General features: G+C 39.0%; 1 protein-coding gene across 3 annotated transcripts; it reads left to right on the forward strand.

Annotated features, from left to right (window-relative positions):
- Window positions 1–2,930: 2,930 nt before the first annotated feature.
- On the forward strand, window positions 2,931–10,267 carry LOC134870509 (5-hydroxytryptamine receptor 3A-like). Of its 3 annotated transcripts, none has more exons than XM_063892695.1 (12): window positions 2,931–3,145; window positions 3,536–3,610; window positions 3,808–3,885; window positions 5,002–5,156; window positions 6,737–6,781; window positions 6,912–7,021; window positions 7,428–7,594; window positions 7,761–7,921; window positions 8,168–8,378; window positions 8,485–8,649; window positions 8,783–8,865; window positions 9,149–10,267. In XM_063892695.1, exons 1-12 carry the CDS (start codon window positions 3,106–3,108, stop codon window positions 9,386–9,388), a joined length of 1,530 nt encoding a protein of 509 aa, XP_063748765.1. In that variant the 5' UTR covers window positions 2,931–3,105; the 3' UTR covers window positions 9,389–10,267. The 3 variants fall into 3 exon arrangements, with proteins under 3 accessions (XP_063748765.1, XP_063748766.1, XP_063748767.1); XM_063892696.1 differs by having other exon boundaries at window positions 9,152–10,267; XM_063892697.1 differs by lacking the exon at window positions 3,808–3,885.
- Window positions 10,268–18,087: the final 7,820 nt, after the last annotated feature.

The following is an 18,087-nucleotide window of genomic DNA, read 5'->3' on the forward strand; positions in this document are numbered from 1 at the left end:
ACACAGCAGTCTGTAATTTAACATGTTTGTTGTTTTCAGATGAATAGAGAGATCTGGGGAAAGTTAATAGTACTGAAGGTTCCAGCTGTTGCGATAGACACTATCCTCCAAAGATAGCCGTGCCCAAGAATGCAACTGTCAGGGTTGGGGAAACAGGACCCAAGTGCAGTAAATCAAGGGGAAGCAGGTAAGGGTCCAAACAAAAAGCGAGCTTTATTCAAAAGCTGTTGACCAAAACACGAAGCAAGAGGAACACAGGACATGAAAAACACTTAGCTTCAGACATGAAGGGCGACAGGAACAGGCAGGTATCATGGAAGGGATCAGGGAAGAAATGACGACGACAGAACAACAGACAAAAGGGAAACAGGGACTAAATACACAGGGGTAATCACAAGACGAGAGACAGCTGGAAGGGGGAGGAGAAACACAGGGGCAACAGGTGAACACAATGACGCAATCAGGCACAGGAGGGAAATGCAGACAGGAAGTGAAGCTTAACATGACACAAGAGGGAAAACGTTTCAGAATAAAAAACACAACACAAAGACATGACAGATAGGAAACAAGGATCATGACAGCAACACCATTCCCATTCCCTATAGCATTAAATCTGAAGTGGCAAAGTAAGAAAAACTTTCAAATTTGCCTAATCTACTACGCCACCAGGAGGTTTCAACAGAAGTAGAGCACCTGGCAGCAGTGGTGGAGGAAGTACTGAAGTGTAGTACTTAAGTAAAAGTATAAATACCCAGCAAAATATATACTTAAGTAAAAGTAGAAGTACTGCATCAAAAATCCTACTTAAGTAAAAGTCATAAGTACTGACTTTTAAATTTACTTTAAGTATTAAAAGTGAAAGTACTCACGCTATTGGTTGTTTTTCAATGTCTAGGCCATTTTGATGAAGAATGCAGGTATAGCTACAGGTAATACTTAAGCCTCTACAGAAGTCAGTTAGTAATAACTATAAGCAACATTTGTTCATTGGAAAGGTTGGTGTACTGATTGTGCTTACCCTCTATAATACTCGCTGTGCTGCTCACCATCTATAATACTGTTCACACTATAACTAACAATTTTCTGATGACAAGTTATCTACCAGGGATATTATCTGCAAAGATAATACCATTAAGACAAACCCATAAAGACAACACAATATACCTTTAAATCATTTATTTAAGTGATTGCCTATTTTCTGTAGTTTCTTGGCACATAAAAAAACAATCATAAACAACAACAATCATAAACAACAACAATCATAATCATTAGCTATGTCAAGCTAGCACGCTAGCTTGACATAGCTAATCTACCAGCTTTATCTAACCACTAGGCTACGTTAAATAAATAACTACGGTACTATCATATTATTTTGATGCTATTGCTGTGTGTCAACATGCATTTAGCTAGACAACATTACAATGTCAAGTCAGTAACCAAATTAAATATATATAACAATATGCGAAAGTCACAGACATTAACTTAGCATAGCAAGAACTCTGCTTACCGACAGGAAAGGCACACAAACCTCCAGGAATCATCCTTGGGCCCTCTGAATTCAAAAAGGTCTTTTAAATATGGCCAAGGGTGGCGGCTCACTGCAGATGTTTCAGTCAACGTTGGCTCTGGATCCATGATGTCGAATGACAGTTTGTCAGGCTGTCCTTTGAATGACAGAGGAGGCAAGTCTACCGCGCGCTTTGCTATCATCGAAGCTGACAGAGCCACGCCACCTGATTGGTTTAAACATATTTCTGTGTAGGCATTGGCAACGTTATGGCGAGAAACTGCATTTATAAAATGTAACGAGTAACAACACATATTGTAGAAATGTAGTGGAGTAGAAAGTATAGATAATAGCTGCAAAATGTAATGGAGTAAAAGTCGAAAGTATGCATTATTATGTTTACTTAAGTAAAGTACAAATACGGAAAAATGTACTTAAGTACAGTAACGAAGTAAAAATACTCCGTTACTTTCCACCACTGCCTGGCAGCTACAGGGGACGGGCAAATATTCCATTAGCAGTTAGCTCTGTTTGAGCCACAGAACAAGGATCTGATCCTGCCAGACCAGCAGAATAGACGCCGCGCTCCACCAGCCAACTGCTACACCTGGTCCTGATGTTTCACCCGCAGAATCCTATTTTTCCATCAAGGTCCTCCCCGGGATCTGGTATTTGCGTTTTGCTCAGTTCTACCACTTTGTTTATGGTCCAATAAACAGACTATTAATTGGTAAACGAACCAAAAAGCACATGGTTACTGGGACGAACACAAAGATGTCTAATGTAAAGGGGATGCCGCAACTTGGAGTTGTATAGCAAAGTCTTTTTGAAAGGTTTCATCAGATTTTTGTTATTTTGCGTAATCTTGCTCTGCTGGTTTTTTGTCCTTACAAATGAGTTTAAATTGTTTGAAACCAGTTGGTGATATGTAGCTACGCTGCTCCCTTTTTCTTTGGATCATGTGGTTTGGTGTTAAACATTACACCTCTTTGGATGAAATGAAAGCATTTGTTCACTTTTTATCAAAAAGATTAGATCATCAATCTCTGAATCAACATATCAATTCTGATATATTGTGATAAAAATAAAATAAAATAGACAAATAGTATTGTTAAACTATTCAGGTCCACTTCGCAACTGAATCAAAAGCGTTGATTGTAAAGTATACAAAGAATAAAGACATTACTGTGCCTGGAAGTGATGGGAAAGCTTGAGACAGTAATCAGTCACACCGGAGATCACATGTTGTTTATTTTAAATGTAAATGGTATTCTTGCATCCAAAAGCAGCTCTGACATTGAACTAATTCACTTTGGAAAACAAACAGCCAATACAGCGAGAGCCATAAATAAACAGCTCATTTTATGACAACCAAATGGATACAACCACAGAGAGCTGAGTGTTCAAATGGTCTGCAGTTCCTTGGAGACATGCTGCATTAGCGAGTTTCTATCTAATCGGTTAAAAAAGGGGAAACGTGTTCAATCAATCGGCCGTCCCTCTTCCAGTAGATATATTATCTCTACGACTGCAACAACATTTCCAAAACACACAGAGAGGACAGGGATGCTCATTCACTTTGCCAACCTCTCCCAGTCATGATATTTGCAGGTTTCCTCTTTCTGCTCCTCCTCACAGGTAAGCTGGAACAATTCTGTATGTTGCATGCAGGTGGGACATTTCTGTTGTCACTCCAACACAGTTAAGATTAATAAATGGTTTGTTTGTGATACAGCATAAAAAAGGACAATCTCTTCTCGACTTAGTATGTAACTAATTCTGAGTAACAGTGTGCCGTTCCTGAAAAAGAGAAGTTGCTTTACATTTTTTAATTATTGTTTTACATTGCTTTGTGCTGCACAAATCCCATTTACCTTTTTTCTAGGGTAAAACATCTTGAAGCGGATTTGTCAAAATCAGGCAACCAAAATATATCTGCAGATACACTTAAAACTGCTTTGTGGGAAAGCAGTTTGTGTGTGTGCATGGAAATAATATTGAATGTAGCTGTCTACTGTTTTCTGTCAGGTGGAAGTTCCTGGAATAACACAGAGCAACCAGAACTTCAGGATGATCTTAAATCAAATCACAGCGTTGAAGAAAGTATGTAAACGCTAAGAAAATGTCAAGTAATTAAATGTATCATTTTATATATAGATTGTATATATCCGTGACAAAATGTGTTGAGTACATTTGATTTACTGATCCTAGATATTTTTATCTTAGATTTGATTAACAATTACACAAACCTTTAACCTGCTTCGATTGACTCACTTTTTAAGCAGTTTTTTTTCTTTCAGGAGGGAAAACATTCAACAACTCGGAACTAAAAGAGCTTTCTAGCCAACTCTCCAAAAACGATAAGGACAATGATTACAGTAACTACACAGTATTATGTGTTATTCTATTTCTACTTTATTTATAGAATTCTTTAAAAATGAATACATTTATCTGTTGACAGCACTGGATAACTTTAACACAGTGTTTGTTATATAGTAAGGTAATAAAACTGATAGATGCTACTAGTGTAAATTCAAATCACACATTTCAGGTTGTCAAAAGATGCTGATGAAACGTTTTTAAAGTTGTGTTCTTAGCTTTTGCTAATAGCTGCACATCATTTTAACCTGTTGCAATTGAATCACTTTAAGAGCTGTTTACTTTTTTTCTGTCAGGTGGAAATACCTATTTGTGTAAAACCTCACAAAACATAGGAATTGTATGTTATATTATTAGTTTGTCTGTAGTATTTAAACTGATAGATAGGTCACTGTTGTTAACAGCAAACAGAACATTTATATAAAAAAAACTAGACTTGGTGTGTTGAATGCATGATGTCTGACATTGAAGCATTTTGACAATGTGTAGCAGATGGACCTGAAATGTAGAGCCCAATTGAAATGTAAAAATCAATAGGAAAATTCGGACATTTATAAGTAATTAGTTGACTGATGACACAAATCCCTGAAGGGGAAGCCGACAAACATCTATCACTGAATATTGTCTTCAGAAGTAAAAGTATGTTTGATATTCTTTGATTAAGACCACAATATACCAGATATTATAAGGGGGTTGTGAAACCGTACGAAGAGTACTGAACCCCCTGTCGAGTCTAAACCCTGGTGGTGATGAGATGAGGAAAATGCTGAAGCTCAGCGTGTGATGAGGAGTGGTCCTCTGATAAGCTCAATGTGGGCAGACATAAACATAATTAAGGTGTGGTTACTGACTGATGGAGATTTTGGCAACATCTTGTTGGTTTAGCTGAATGAGTGAACGCCCATAATCAGTTTCTCAAGGACACTGGAGGAGAGAGAGAGAGAGAGAGAGAGAGAGAGAGAGAGAGAGAGAGAGAGAGAGAGAGAGAGAGAGAGAGAGAGAGAGAGAGAGAGAATGGTCTATGAATGAAAGAATGAAGTCTGCATTTCCTTATCGTTTTCCCTATAAAGAAGAAACTCTCTGACAGAAATATTGTTTTGATGTCCTTCCAATAGAAGTGGCGGAAGATGATGTGTGCAACTATCACAAGGTTATAGAGTTCCTGAAGCTGAAAAACAATGGGACGTTCTCAATGGTCCGACCCATCAAAAACCCCCAAAAACCAACATGGGTCTCTATCCAATTGTCAATTCTGGCAATTCTAGATGTTGTAAGTACAAAATTGAGTTTTTTGTTTTTCCATTTTAAAGATAGTAATTACGTGATCTGCCAAGAAGGGAGTGTTTTGTTTTTTTGTTGGTAAAATCAAGGTCATGTGCCCAGAAACAAGTGTTTTATTTTTCTAAACTAAATAAACTACCCAGTTTGAACCCTTTTATAGTCCTTATTAAAAACATTAGGTCCTTAAAGTTCTTGAATGCGCTAAAAGCTGAATCCAGATTTATTTTCTCTATTTTTCATTCTACTGAGCCGAGAGCTGGAGTTTGGGGACGGGGCTTAAGGGGAAACTGATGTGTGCATGCTGTAATGCTCTTGATAGCCAGGCATGATGGGTCATTTGTGACATTTTGCTCTCGAGAATCTCAGACCATTTTGACTTCATGCGCCAATGAGCAGCTCTCATAGGAATGAACGAGTCCCCGTCTCCCACACTGTATCCAGTTCTTATAATACATCCATGGGTAATACACATGAAAGCCAAAAAAGCAATAGGTATCAGTAAAGTCAGATCAAAATGTAGACTAAGTTAGTTTAATAAGAATAAAAGACTCATGAAAACCTTACTTCTCAAATAACAGCTCAGCATACATTTTAATAGCATGCAATTCATCCTGATAGTTTTAATAGTACGATTTGTACCAGATCAGTCCTTGTACATAGTGCCTCCTCAAAAAAGCCATATGTTGGCATTATTGAAGGAAGCCACAAACTTTAGACACAAGGCAGTAGGACTCAAATGCACAACCCCAGGAGACAGAGTTAAAGTATACAAAAAATACTTTATTTCAAAAAGACAAATTGAACTCAAGATGCTCACAAGGAGGATAAATAAACAAAAACTCTTTCAGTAAGATTATCAACATTTCCTACCAAAAAAGGGTACAACAAAACGGGTTCTCAAAGATTCTCCACAGAAAATCATTCGGAATGAGGAACAAAAACTTACTGGCACAAAAACTCAAGAACAAGAAACAGACCTGATACATGACACTTAATGCTGGTACGCTGGTAACTGACTCACAGACAGGACAAGACAAACTGGCACAAGACAAGGGGAGACAGGACTATTTAAACATGAGGTAACGGGGAACAGGTGGAAACCATCAGGGGCGGCTGACGCTGACGAGGGCAGTGACACAGGGAGTCAAGAGACCTGGAACGAGACACAAGCTGAGTACCAAAGACAAGACAAAAATGACTTAACAAAACATAAAACATGACCAACCATAGACCTGGGGCATGATGAGACAAATAAGAAACCTGACAAGACTTACATATTTGATGAGACACAACAGTGTCACCCCAAAAATAATACTTTATATCAATTATCCCCCAATGTTACCTTGTAACATCATCGGGGCTTTGCTTATTGTCATCCCGTTAATGCAGCGAAAACAAAATTGGGTTTACAAAGACTTTTTACTTCTATTCAAGTTGTTGAAGCTGGTCTGCATGTCAACTCGTATTTTAAATCAAAACTGTCAAAGTGCAATGTTTTATGACAACTTACTATTTAAGGTCAGCTACCCTAACTTGATGAAGACTTTCACACTATTTCTTTGCTTACAGAGAGAGACTGACCAGACTTTTGTTTCTTACATTGGGATTTATGTGGTGAGTTTGTTTTGAGAAGCAGTCTTTGATTTTCCTCAGCTGTTTATCATAGGTGGAAGTTAGTTGTTGTAGATTGCATGTTAAAGGCGTTATTTAGCTTTTCCCCCTTCCTCCTTGTTTTCCTGTTTAGACATGGTATAATCCGTACATTTATTGGAATCCAAGAAATTTTTGTGACATTCATCGGATGAGAGTTCCGGCTGATTTGTTGTGGAAGCCAGATCTAACTATTGAAGAAATGTAAGTTTGAATGTTTGTGCAACTCACAAAATCCACACACTCACAACAGTGACTGGTGACTGTGCGTGTTATTATTAAGGAAAAAGACACAAACTAAATGAAATCATGTGGATGTAAAAACACTATGCAACAAGTTTTAAATATTTAGTTTTTACAATTTAATTTGTATACCTATGTGTTGTGTGGAAACAATTTAGGACAGTAATAAATGATATTGTTGTACTGTGTGGATAGTATTTGTAATTTAAATATACTAGGGTACGTTTGAGGAAAATACAGATTTAAGAATAGCATTATACTTTCGATGAATGTTTCATGCTATTACAGTATTACACAATGCGAAAACCAGTTTGAAGAATAAAGTGTTTGCTATAATTTGTAAAAATGTATGTTTTTTGTCATACAGGATAGAGAAGGACAAGGCCACAATTCCCTTTATCACCATTAACTCAAACCATTTAGTTGAATATGTGAAGGACATTATGGTGGTCAGCATGTGCAAGATGCAAGTTTACAAATTTCCTTTTGATGTTCAGAGCTGCACCTTGTCTTTCAAGTCAATCACATACCCAGGTGAGCTTTTGGGAGTTTCTAGAATTTAAATATGTATGTTGTGTGTTTGTTAGCATGTTTGTGGTATTATCTCTTTAAAGGCTAATTGAGCACATACCAGCACATCCATTTATCCTGTGTTGACCTAATAAGACATCTAAAACTTGTATTTTCACTTACACTTTAGAAGAGGAGTTGAAGTTTCAAGCCACTGAAAACAAATCATTGATAACGGAGTGGTCTAGGGAAATGCTCAGGAACCAGTTTGAGTGGCTGTTCATCGACATTGCAAGCAAGATCAAAACTGAGAAATATTTTCAAGAAAATCAAAGCATGGTCATTTACACTGTAAGTGTTGAGTACATTTTACTTTTAGAAATCGTTTATTTCAACAAAAATGTGCAGGAAGATTTCTGCAGCTCCACTTGCTAGTTTTATTTAGCTTGCATTCTAAACAGCAGAATAAAAAACCTGTCACTACGAGAGAGCAACCCAACTGTGTTTTTCAAAATAACTTTAACCCATAATCAATAATGATTATTATTATTGCAGCAGTATTGAGTAGATTCACTGTTTTTCCACTTTGGAACCCAGGTCACGATGAAGAGGCATTCTGCCCTCTACATCGTCAACTTCTTAGTGCCCATCCTGTTCTTCTTCTTTCTGGACTTGGCCTCCTTCTTGATATCAGACTACGGGGGAGAGAAGCTCAGCTTCAAGGTCACTGTGCTACTCGCTGTCACTGTGATGCAGCTTATTCTCAACGAGATTCTGCCTTCCTCTTCAAACAGGATACCGCTTATTGGTAAAACAGCTCAGAGTCATTATTTTATAGGACTGTCATTTCATTCAAGGAGAACAGCAATTTCTGGTCATTGGTCGGCTTTAATAATGTTGCTTTTTCTCTTCAGCTGTGTACTGCATCGGGATGTTTGGTTTGATGATGATCAGCCTTCTGGAGACAATTTTGGTGATGTATCTGATTGAGAAAGACTCTGAACCTAAAGAAAACAAGGCTGATAAAAATGGCAGCCTGAGTGAGGAGTGTGGAGACAAACAGGGCAACTATGATGGAGGTGAGACTGAACCAATTCTTCAAACCTGTGGATTTTAACTATTGTTATATTGTATTTACTCATATGTTTGGAACAAACAAAGAAATATCTACATCTAATATGCTGCTGTCAAATGTCTACAATTTCCTTTCAGATGTGAAGAAATGGACTCACTGTGCTTGTGTGTGTAATGTGTTTGAGGAACCGCCATCTGAACTGTTGTCTGTGGCCAAAGAGGTGATTACTTGATTGCTCTTAAAACCAACAGTGTGGTATAAAATCAGTTTACAGTACAATGTTAGGATTATTTACAGTGACAGAAATGTTGTTTGTGGGTAGAGATGTTGCCTTTGATTATTAGATGATTTAAAAAAAAAGTACAATAAACAAAATTTGTAACGTGAATGATCCAAGTGTTTATTCTCACCACAAAGGATAAAATTAGGAATATCATATTTAACAGTTTACAATTTGATATGGTCCATGATCTTGTTAATAATCTCTCCACTAAAAACTTCAGCAGGACAAAAGAAGCCATCTGACGGAGGAGTCCAACTCCTTGGAGAAGCTCCCAGATGAGCTGAGTGAGGCAGTGAAAACACTCTCTCTGCTGCTCAGCAGGAAGGAAGAAAGGAAGCCCGACTCCTGGACCAGAGTGGCTAAAAAATTGGACATCATTTTCTTTTATGTCTATATCACAGTGGCCACTCTGTTTTTGGTTGTCATCTTTTCAGTATGGATCAATGCGAAAGACGAATAGTGGTAAACCACTGGGGTCTGTTTTTTTCATCCCCCTAAAGTCTCTTTAATTTAATATACATTCCTCTACAGAAGGCGGCAAATGTCTGTGGAAAACTCTTGCAAAACTAAGATTAAATGTATTTCGGGCCAGCTAGATTAAGTATGTCACAAATTCAAAAGTCGATCATATCCACAGGGAAACAGTTAGTACATTAACTGTTGCTTCTTTCTGTGAGTCCACCTAGTGCAGGCAGTGATTGACAGGTAAAGGCCAGATCCATATTTTCTCAATCGCTAACCATAACCCTAGCCCTTTCAATCATGGCAACGCATTTTGCCAACTTCAAACCTGTCTGAATGACTGACTTTAAAAACTTCGATTAGGACCTCCTAGGACTATGCTCAATAAAGAGTCTGCAATCATATATTACTTTTTAATTTAATTTATGTTAACATGAAATGGGAGACACTACGTATGCATTGTAATTAATCTGCTACATTGTGCTAATTGACATGACACATTTTAATCTGCCTTCAATGTTGATGTTCACCCATAGCCCTGCATGGATCACTTGAACATTCAAGGTATAACCGTACAAAGAAGTATTGTAAGTGTAATGGCATGGCCTCTTGATTGTTGAACATAAGGAGGTTTTCGAATTCTGCAAGTGAGTGATTTTCTTGTCTATAGATCTTGGGACATCTGTGTGCGTTCCCTTTACTTGTGCCGTCCCTTTCCTGTCAACTATGCCCCCTTATATACAACCTTGTGCATGTAATCACCAACCCTAAGTGTCTAGAATAATACTGCATGATATATCTATCATAATAATATGAGATGTCACCAATAAACTGAAATACCTCCTACAGTAAAGCTCTAGTAAGGTATGACTTGAATATGTTACAGTGGTATGCAAAAGTTTGGGCACCCCTTAGGAAAACCACTGCATCAGTTTGTCACTTGCTGAGCTTTTGAAGCAGCAACTTCATTTTAACATATGTTATACCTTATGGTAACAGAAACATCTCAGTAGTGAAATAACTTTTATTGGTCAAACAGAAACATGTTTATGTGCATTCAAACAAAAATAGGCATGTGCATAAATTTGGGCACCCCTAAGAAATAATTCCATTAATATTTAGTATTGCCTCCTTTTGCTGCAATAACGGCCTGTAGACGCCTCCTGTAGCCACAGACAAGTCCCTTAAGCCTGGCAGGTGGTATTTTGGCCCATTCTTCCACACAAAACGTCTCCAGTTCAGTCAGGTTTCTTGGCCTCCGTGCATGGACAGCCTTCTTCAAATAAATCCATACATTTTCAATGATGTTAAGGTCTGGGGACTGGGATGGCCATTCCAGAACATTGTACCTGTGCTTCTGCATGAATTCCTTGGTGGATTTTGATCGGTGCTTAGGATCATTGTCCTGCTGAAAAATCCAACCCCGGCGTAGCTTCAACTTTGTGACTGACTCTAGAACATTCTTGTCAAGAATCTCCTGGTACTGTAAGGAATTCATGTGGCCCTCAACTTTAACAAGTTTTCCAGTACCTGTGCTAGCCACACAGCCCCATAACATGATAGATCCTCCACCAAATTTTACAGTGGGCAACAAGTTCTTTTCATTGAATGCAGTGTGTTTTTTTCGCCATGCATACCTGTTCATGTTATGACCAAATAACTCAATCTTGGTCTCATCTGACCACAGTATTTTGTTCCAAAATGCTTCTGGCTTGTCCAGATGTGCTTTTGCATACCTCATGCGACTCTTCTTGTGATTAACACTCAGGAAAGGCTTTTTGCACATCACCCTTCCAATGAGCTCTTCCTGGTGCAAAGTACGCTGGATTGTGGAACGGTGAACAACTACACCATCAGCAGCCAGATGTTGTTGTAGTTCTCTCTGGAGGTGGTCTGTGGCTTCTCTGTGACCATTTTCACCATCCTTCGCCTGTGCCTTTCCCCTATTTTTGTCGGCCTACCACATCTTTCCTTCACACGGACTGTTCCTGTGGCCTTCCATTTCACAACTACGTTTCTGACTGTGGAGACAGACAGTTTAAACCTGTCAGATAATTTTTTGTACCCTTCTCCTAATTTATAATGTTGGATTATCTTAGCTTTCAGGTCAGTGGAGAGTTGTTTTGAGGTCCCCATCTTGCCACTCCCTAAGAAAGAACCTAGGCCAGGCACAGCCAGCTATTACCTATGTTAAATAGCCTTTTTCATGATTGGTTCCACCTGTCTTTGTAATTGAAGGTCTAATGAGCTAATCAAAGCAATTTTGTGCAGCAACCTGTCAGCTATAAATCCGTACAGGTGTTGAAATGAATGCTATTTATAAGGGTGCCCAAACTTTTGCACATCCCATTTTTTGCATTTTATTTTATTATAATAAAACTATGTAATGCTACCCTAAGAATTTTGGTCTGGAAAACACTAAAACGTCTATTCACAATTCTAGTGTCCAATAAGTCCATGAAATGCTTCATGAAATATATTGAAAACTGTGAGTGTAGTTTCTTAAATTCACATCTTCCCTTGTGGAAATGCTATGGAAACACTACTGTTGTTTTTTCCATGTTACTAATCATGTATACTTAATTAAGGCTTTACATTTGTTTTTTCTTCTATTGTTGCAGTAATTTTAGCTTGATGTGGTTTAGAAAATATATAAAATCTGAATCTGCATTTCAGATACATAATGTATTTACATGAAATACAAATCCTGCCATCTTGTTCTAAAACATGTTATACTTCATACTAAAGAAATAAAAAATGCATACAAAATGATTTGTTCTTTGTTTGTTAGTGTGTTTGGTTGTGTGTGTCCTGCACTGAATATATCTAATCAGAATCAGAATACCTTTATTTGGTCCACAGAGGGGACATTGTCATTACGTTACAACAAGCAAAATTTCCCCTCTGTGGGCCGTGAGTTAACAGTCCGGTCCTGGCGAAAAATGTAAGATCTGTGGAGGAGTCTGTAAGGGCTTGGACTTGGGTCTAAAGCAGGGCTGTCCAAACTTTTTTCACCGAGGGCCACATACAGAAAAATACACGGAGAGTTAGGCCACTTACAGAGGTGTTATTTATATAATAATAATAATATTTTGCAATACTGTCAAATAGTTTAAGGAAAAAACAGCCTACATCCCATCTCTCTTTAGGGTTTCATTTATTGTGTTGGCAGCTCATTCCTTAAAACAGAAGCCTCAGATTGCTTATAATAACAGTAAATATGAAGGTTAAATTTGAAACTTGTAATAGAAACAACTTATTGGGCTTTTTTTTTATCAACTAAGATTTGTTAGAAAATGTTTTAAATTCTAAATGACTGAATTTATTTGAAAATTGGGCTCATTAATATATTTTAACATATATATTTGAGAAGCACAATACAAGACAGGCAAAAGTTTAATTTGTGGGCCATATTGCATTATGAATTTGCGGGCTAGTTCAAAATGGCCTGCGGGCCTCATTTGGCCGTAGTTTGTACACCCCTGGTCTAAAGGGTCACCGCTTTAAGTCAAGCTCAAGAGTGAGCTTGTATCAGGAGAGGTGCTAGTTCTCCTCCTGAGCAACTGCTGAGGTGCCCTTGAGCAAGGCCCCGAACCCTGAAACTTATTTTTTTGCTCCCTGGCGCCGGGTACATGGCAGCCTCCCTGCTCTGCCACCTCTCCTGCATTTGTGTTTGTGCATGTATATCATCTGTGCTTGTGCATGTATATATCCTCCCTGTGTGTGTAAAACACATCAGAGTGGGGAAAGAAATTAGCCATTATCCCTCCCCAGTGTTATGTGACCCGTTAGTGTTACGAGGTCTCAGGTGTGAATGGGGAGCAGGTGTGTTAAATTTGGTGTTATTTCTATTTCACACTGTCTCATACTGGTCACTGGAAGTTCAACATGGCACCTCATGGCAAAGAACACTCTGAGGATCTCAAAAAAAGAACTGTTGCTCTACATAAAGATGGCCTATAGGCTATAAGACGATTGCCAACACCCTTAAACTGAGCTGCAGCATGGGGGCCTCTTCTAAAGATGATGCACAAGAAAGCCCGCAAACAGTTTGCTGAAGACAAGCAGACTAAGGACATGGATTACTGGAACACTGTCCTCTGGTCTGATGAGACCAAGATAAACTTATTTGGTTCAGATGGTGTCAAGCGATATTCATGGACAGGATTTCGAGGCGTAGTCGTGGGGGAGGGGGTCTGCAGTTCGGTGGGCTAGGGATTGCACCTCTGCTTTTTGCAGATGATGTGGTCCTAATAGCTTCATCGGTCTGTGACCTTCAGCACTCACTGGATCGGTTCGCGGCTGAGTGTGAAGCAGCTGGGATGAGGATCAGCACCTCCAAATCTGAGGCCATGCTTCTCAGCAGGAAACCGATGGACTGTCCACTCCAGGTAGGGAATGAAGCCTTACCCCAGGTGAAGGAGTTCAAGTATCTCGAGGTCTTGTTCTCGAGTGAGGGAACAATGGAGCGTGAGATGGGCCGGAGAATCGGAGCAGCGGGAGCGGTACTGCAGTCGCTTTACTGCACCGTTGTGATGAAAAGAGAGCTGAGCCAGAAGGCAAAGCTCTCTGTCTACCGGGCCATCTTCGTTCTTACCCTCACCTATGGTCATGAAGGATGGGTCATGACTGAAAGAACGAGATCGCGGATACAAGCGGCCGAAATGGGATTTCTCCGCAGGGTGGCTGGCATCTGCCTTAGGGATAAGTGAGAAGTTCAGTCATCCAGGAGGGACTCGGAGTAGAACCGCTGCTCCTTCGCGTTGAAAGGAGCCAGTTGAGGTGGTTCGGGCACCTAGTGAGGATGCCACCTGGGCGCCTCCCTAGGGAGGTGTTCCAGGCACGTCCAGCTGGGAAGAGACTGAGGGGTAGACCTAGGACCAGGTGGAGGGATTATATCTCTTCGCTGACCTTGGAGCACCTTGGAATCCCCCAGTCAGAGCTGGCTGATGTGGCCAGGGAAAGGAAAGTTTGGGGCTCTCTGCTGGAGCTGCTACCTCCACGACCCTGACGGAAAAGCGGGAGAAGATGGATGGATGGATGGATGGTGTCAAGCGTGTATGGTGGCAACCAGGTGAGGAGTACAAAGACAAGTGTGTCTTGCCTACAGTCAAGCAAGGTGGTGGGAGTGTCATGGTTTGGGGCTGCATGAGTGCTGCCGGCTGTGGGGAGCTACAGTTCATTCATGGGAACCATGAATGCCAACATGTAATGTGACATACTGAAACAGAGCATGATCCCCTCCGTTCGAAACTGAGCTGCAGGGCAGTATTCCAACATGATAATGACCGCAAACACACCTCCAAGATGACCACTGCCTTGCTAAAGAATCAGGGTAAAGGTGATAGACTGGCCAAGCATGTCTCCAGACCTAAACGCTATTGAGCATCTGTGGGACATCCTCAAACGGAAGGTGGAGGAGCGCAAGGTCTCTAACATCCACCAGCTCCTTGATGTTGTCATGGAGGAGTGGAAGAGGATTCCAGTGGCAACCTGTGAAGCTCTAGTGAACTCTATGCCCAGAGAGTGGACGCAGTTCTGGAAAATAATGGTTTTCCACACAAAATATTGACACTTTGGGCACAATTTGGCCATTTTCACTTAGGGGTGTACTCACTTTTGTTGCCAGCAGTTAGACATTAATGGCTGTGTGTTGAGTTATTTTGAGGGCACAGCAAATTTACACTGTTACACAAGCTGTACACTGACTACTTTACATTGTATCAAAGTGTCATTTCTTCAGTGTTGTCCCATGAAAACATATAATAACATATTTACAAAAATGTGAGGGGTGTACTCACTTTTGTGAGATACTGTATATTAGAGATGCAGTTTATGGCACTGTTGAAAAGGCTAAAATGGGGCTTAAACTCACTGTTATAAAATGGGGGATTCATAATATAAAATGAATTTCAAAACACACTCAGTATAATGCAATATTAATGGAACCACACATTTGTAAGACTCAGTTTTTAGTGCTGTAGGTTGTTAGTGTTTCAACAAGCTTAGGCGAAAGCAGATGGATCTCTTGTGGAGAATACAGTGAAGAAAATAAGTATTTGATCCCCTGCCAATTTTGTTAGTTTGCCCACCTACAAAGAACTGAACAGTCTATACTTTTAATGGTAGGTTTATTTTATCAGTGAGAAACAGAATTTCAAAAAATAAAATTCAGAAATGTACATTAAAAAAAAGAGATATATATATAGATTGATTTGCTTTTAATTGTGGGAAATAAGTATTTGATCCCCTTGCAAAACATGACTTAGTACTTGGTGGAGAAAGCCTTGTTGGACAGCACAGAGGTCAGACGCTTGTAGTTGGTCACCAGCTTTGCACACATCTCAGAAAGGATTTTGGTCCACTCCTCTCTGCAGATTCTCTCGAAATCCTTAAGGTTTGGTGGCTGATGATGGGCAACTCGAAGCTTCTGTTCCCTCCACAGATTTTCTATCGCATGAAGGTCCGGAGACTGGCGAGGCCACTCCATCACTGGGCTTCTTCTTTGGCCACTCCTTAGTTGCCTTGGCTGTATATTTGGGGTCATTGTCGTGCTGGAAGACCTATCCGTGTCCTATATCCAGTGTCCTGGCTGAGGGAAGGAGGTTATCAGCCAATATTTTACAATACATGGCCGCCTCCACCACCCCCTCGATGCGGTGAACCGCCCTGTCCCCTTGGCAGAGAAACCCCACCAAAGCATAATGTTTCCAGCTCCATGCTTGTCGCTGGGGATGGTGTTCTTCGGGTAATAGTCAGCATTTCTCTTCCTCAAAACACTTCATGTTGAGTTGATGCCTAAGATCTTGATTTTGGTCTCATCTGACCACATCACCTTCTCATAAGCCTTCTCTGAATCATTCAGAGGTTCATTGGCAAGCTTCAGACATGTGCCTTCTTGAGCAGGGGACCTTGCGGGCGCTGCAGGATTTTAATCCGTTACAGCGTAGTGTGTTACCAATAGTTTTCTTGATGACTGTGGTCCCAGGTGCCTAGTAGTATAGTATAGTAGTATTATATTATTTATTCCTTCAGTGGTGTTACAACTACACACACATTATATTTGCATGTTTTAATTTAAACAATGGATGGCATCAAACAAACATTGCATTATATTATTCAAGTACAAAAAAATGTCACTAAGTAGTACATGTATGCATTTGCTAAAAACAAACTCCACAAATACAACCTTTTATAAATATTAAGCTTGCAGGTGCAAAATGTAAAGTTGTCCTACAGAAATATATCTTTACTGCATACTTTAATATATTGTGCATAATCCATTCAAAAAAGTTAAATATGTAATATTGAAAGATAAAAAAAATATTCAAGAAAAAAACCATTCAATCGAGTTCCAGCAAAATCCATATAATACATGTTCTCATTACTTTGTTTTAGTCCTGCAGGAGTCTTATCAAAGCTCTATTCATAAAACTGCCTTCCCTATAGCCAATGCACTGACATTAACTTTAATATATTTCTTCAAATCTTTTCAAAGGAGATGAGAAAGAGGTGTAATCAAGTCATTGTTACGAGCCACAAGTAAGACCTTTGAGTGTTAAGTCTTAAAACAGTCATATTGTGCTCTACACCGGCTTTCAACCCCCACACTTTGCAGTTAAGTTTGTTTGTACCCAAATTAAATTATCTTCTAAATGTAAAACTTGAAAACTCGTCAAGTGTCCCTTTAACTATTGATTACTCATCTGTTATATTCTGAATCTCTCCCAAAAATGAGTAAACAAGTGATTTCAGTCTTTATGTGGTTTTTGACTTATGTGCATTACTCTGCCTACTTTATACTCATTATGTCCTGATATCTACTTTCTGCTGGCTCTAAAGAGATGAAACAGACGCTTTGTAATGCAAAAAAAACCCCCAAAAAAACAATATAAAATAAAGCCTTTATTTTTTAAATGTGGATTCATCACTATTAGCAACTCCTTCACGAGTATTAATAATTATATATAGTGGTAGTATATATGTAAAATAATATGGATTAGTCCATTTTTATTTGATCCACAGTTGTAGAAACTGCAGTTGATCCAGAATGCTTTCATCTCTTTTGAGGTTTCAAAGTATGAATCACACAAATGGGAATTTCATTGCAGTACACTAGTACAGACAACAACTGGAAAAACGAAGGACGGGAAATGGTTCTTAATTAAATTATATTTGAAAATGTGCATTTCTAGTGAAGTCTAATGTAAGCAATGTGTGCAATTACAAACTATCGAGAAGGTGAACATATTGTTGTATTAATACAGTCAGTGGTGTAAAGTAAGTACATTTACTCGAGAACGTTACTTAAGTATTTAAAAGGTTCTTTTGTTACTTTGTACTTCTACCCCACTACAATTCAGAGGCACATTGAGTACTTTTACTCCACTACATTTATTTACTTTAGTTACTTTGCAGATTTGTATAAATTATGTGAAATATTAACAACACTTAAATCAGACTTTAGTTACACCAGGTGTGAAATTCAACAGCTACCCTGCATTCAAAGTAACTAAATTGGCTGCACCTTTACCAGCTTTGATAAAACTTTAATGCATACTTAATTATAATCAAAACATATAATATATTATTCTGAAATGGGCCGGTGGTTCATAATGAGTACTTCTACATTTGTAACTTTAAGTGTATTTCCATGCTAATACTTCTGTACTTTTACTTGAGTAACATTTTGCATGA

This window comes from Eleginops maclovinus, chromosome 10, assembly GCF_036324505.1.
Source record: "Eleginops maclovinus isolate JMC-PN-2008 ecotype Puerto Natales chromosome 10, JC_Emac_rtc_rv5, whole genome shotgun sequence".
NCBI classification, from domain to species: Eukaryota; Metazoa; Chordata; class Actinopteri; order Perciformes; family Eleginopidae; genus Eleginops; species Eleginops maclovinus.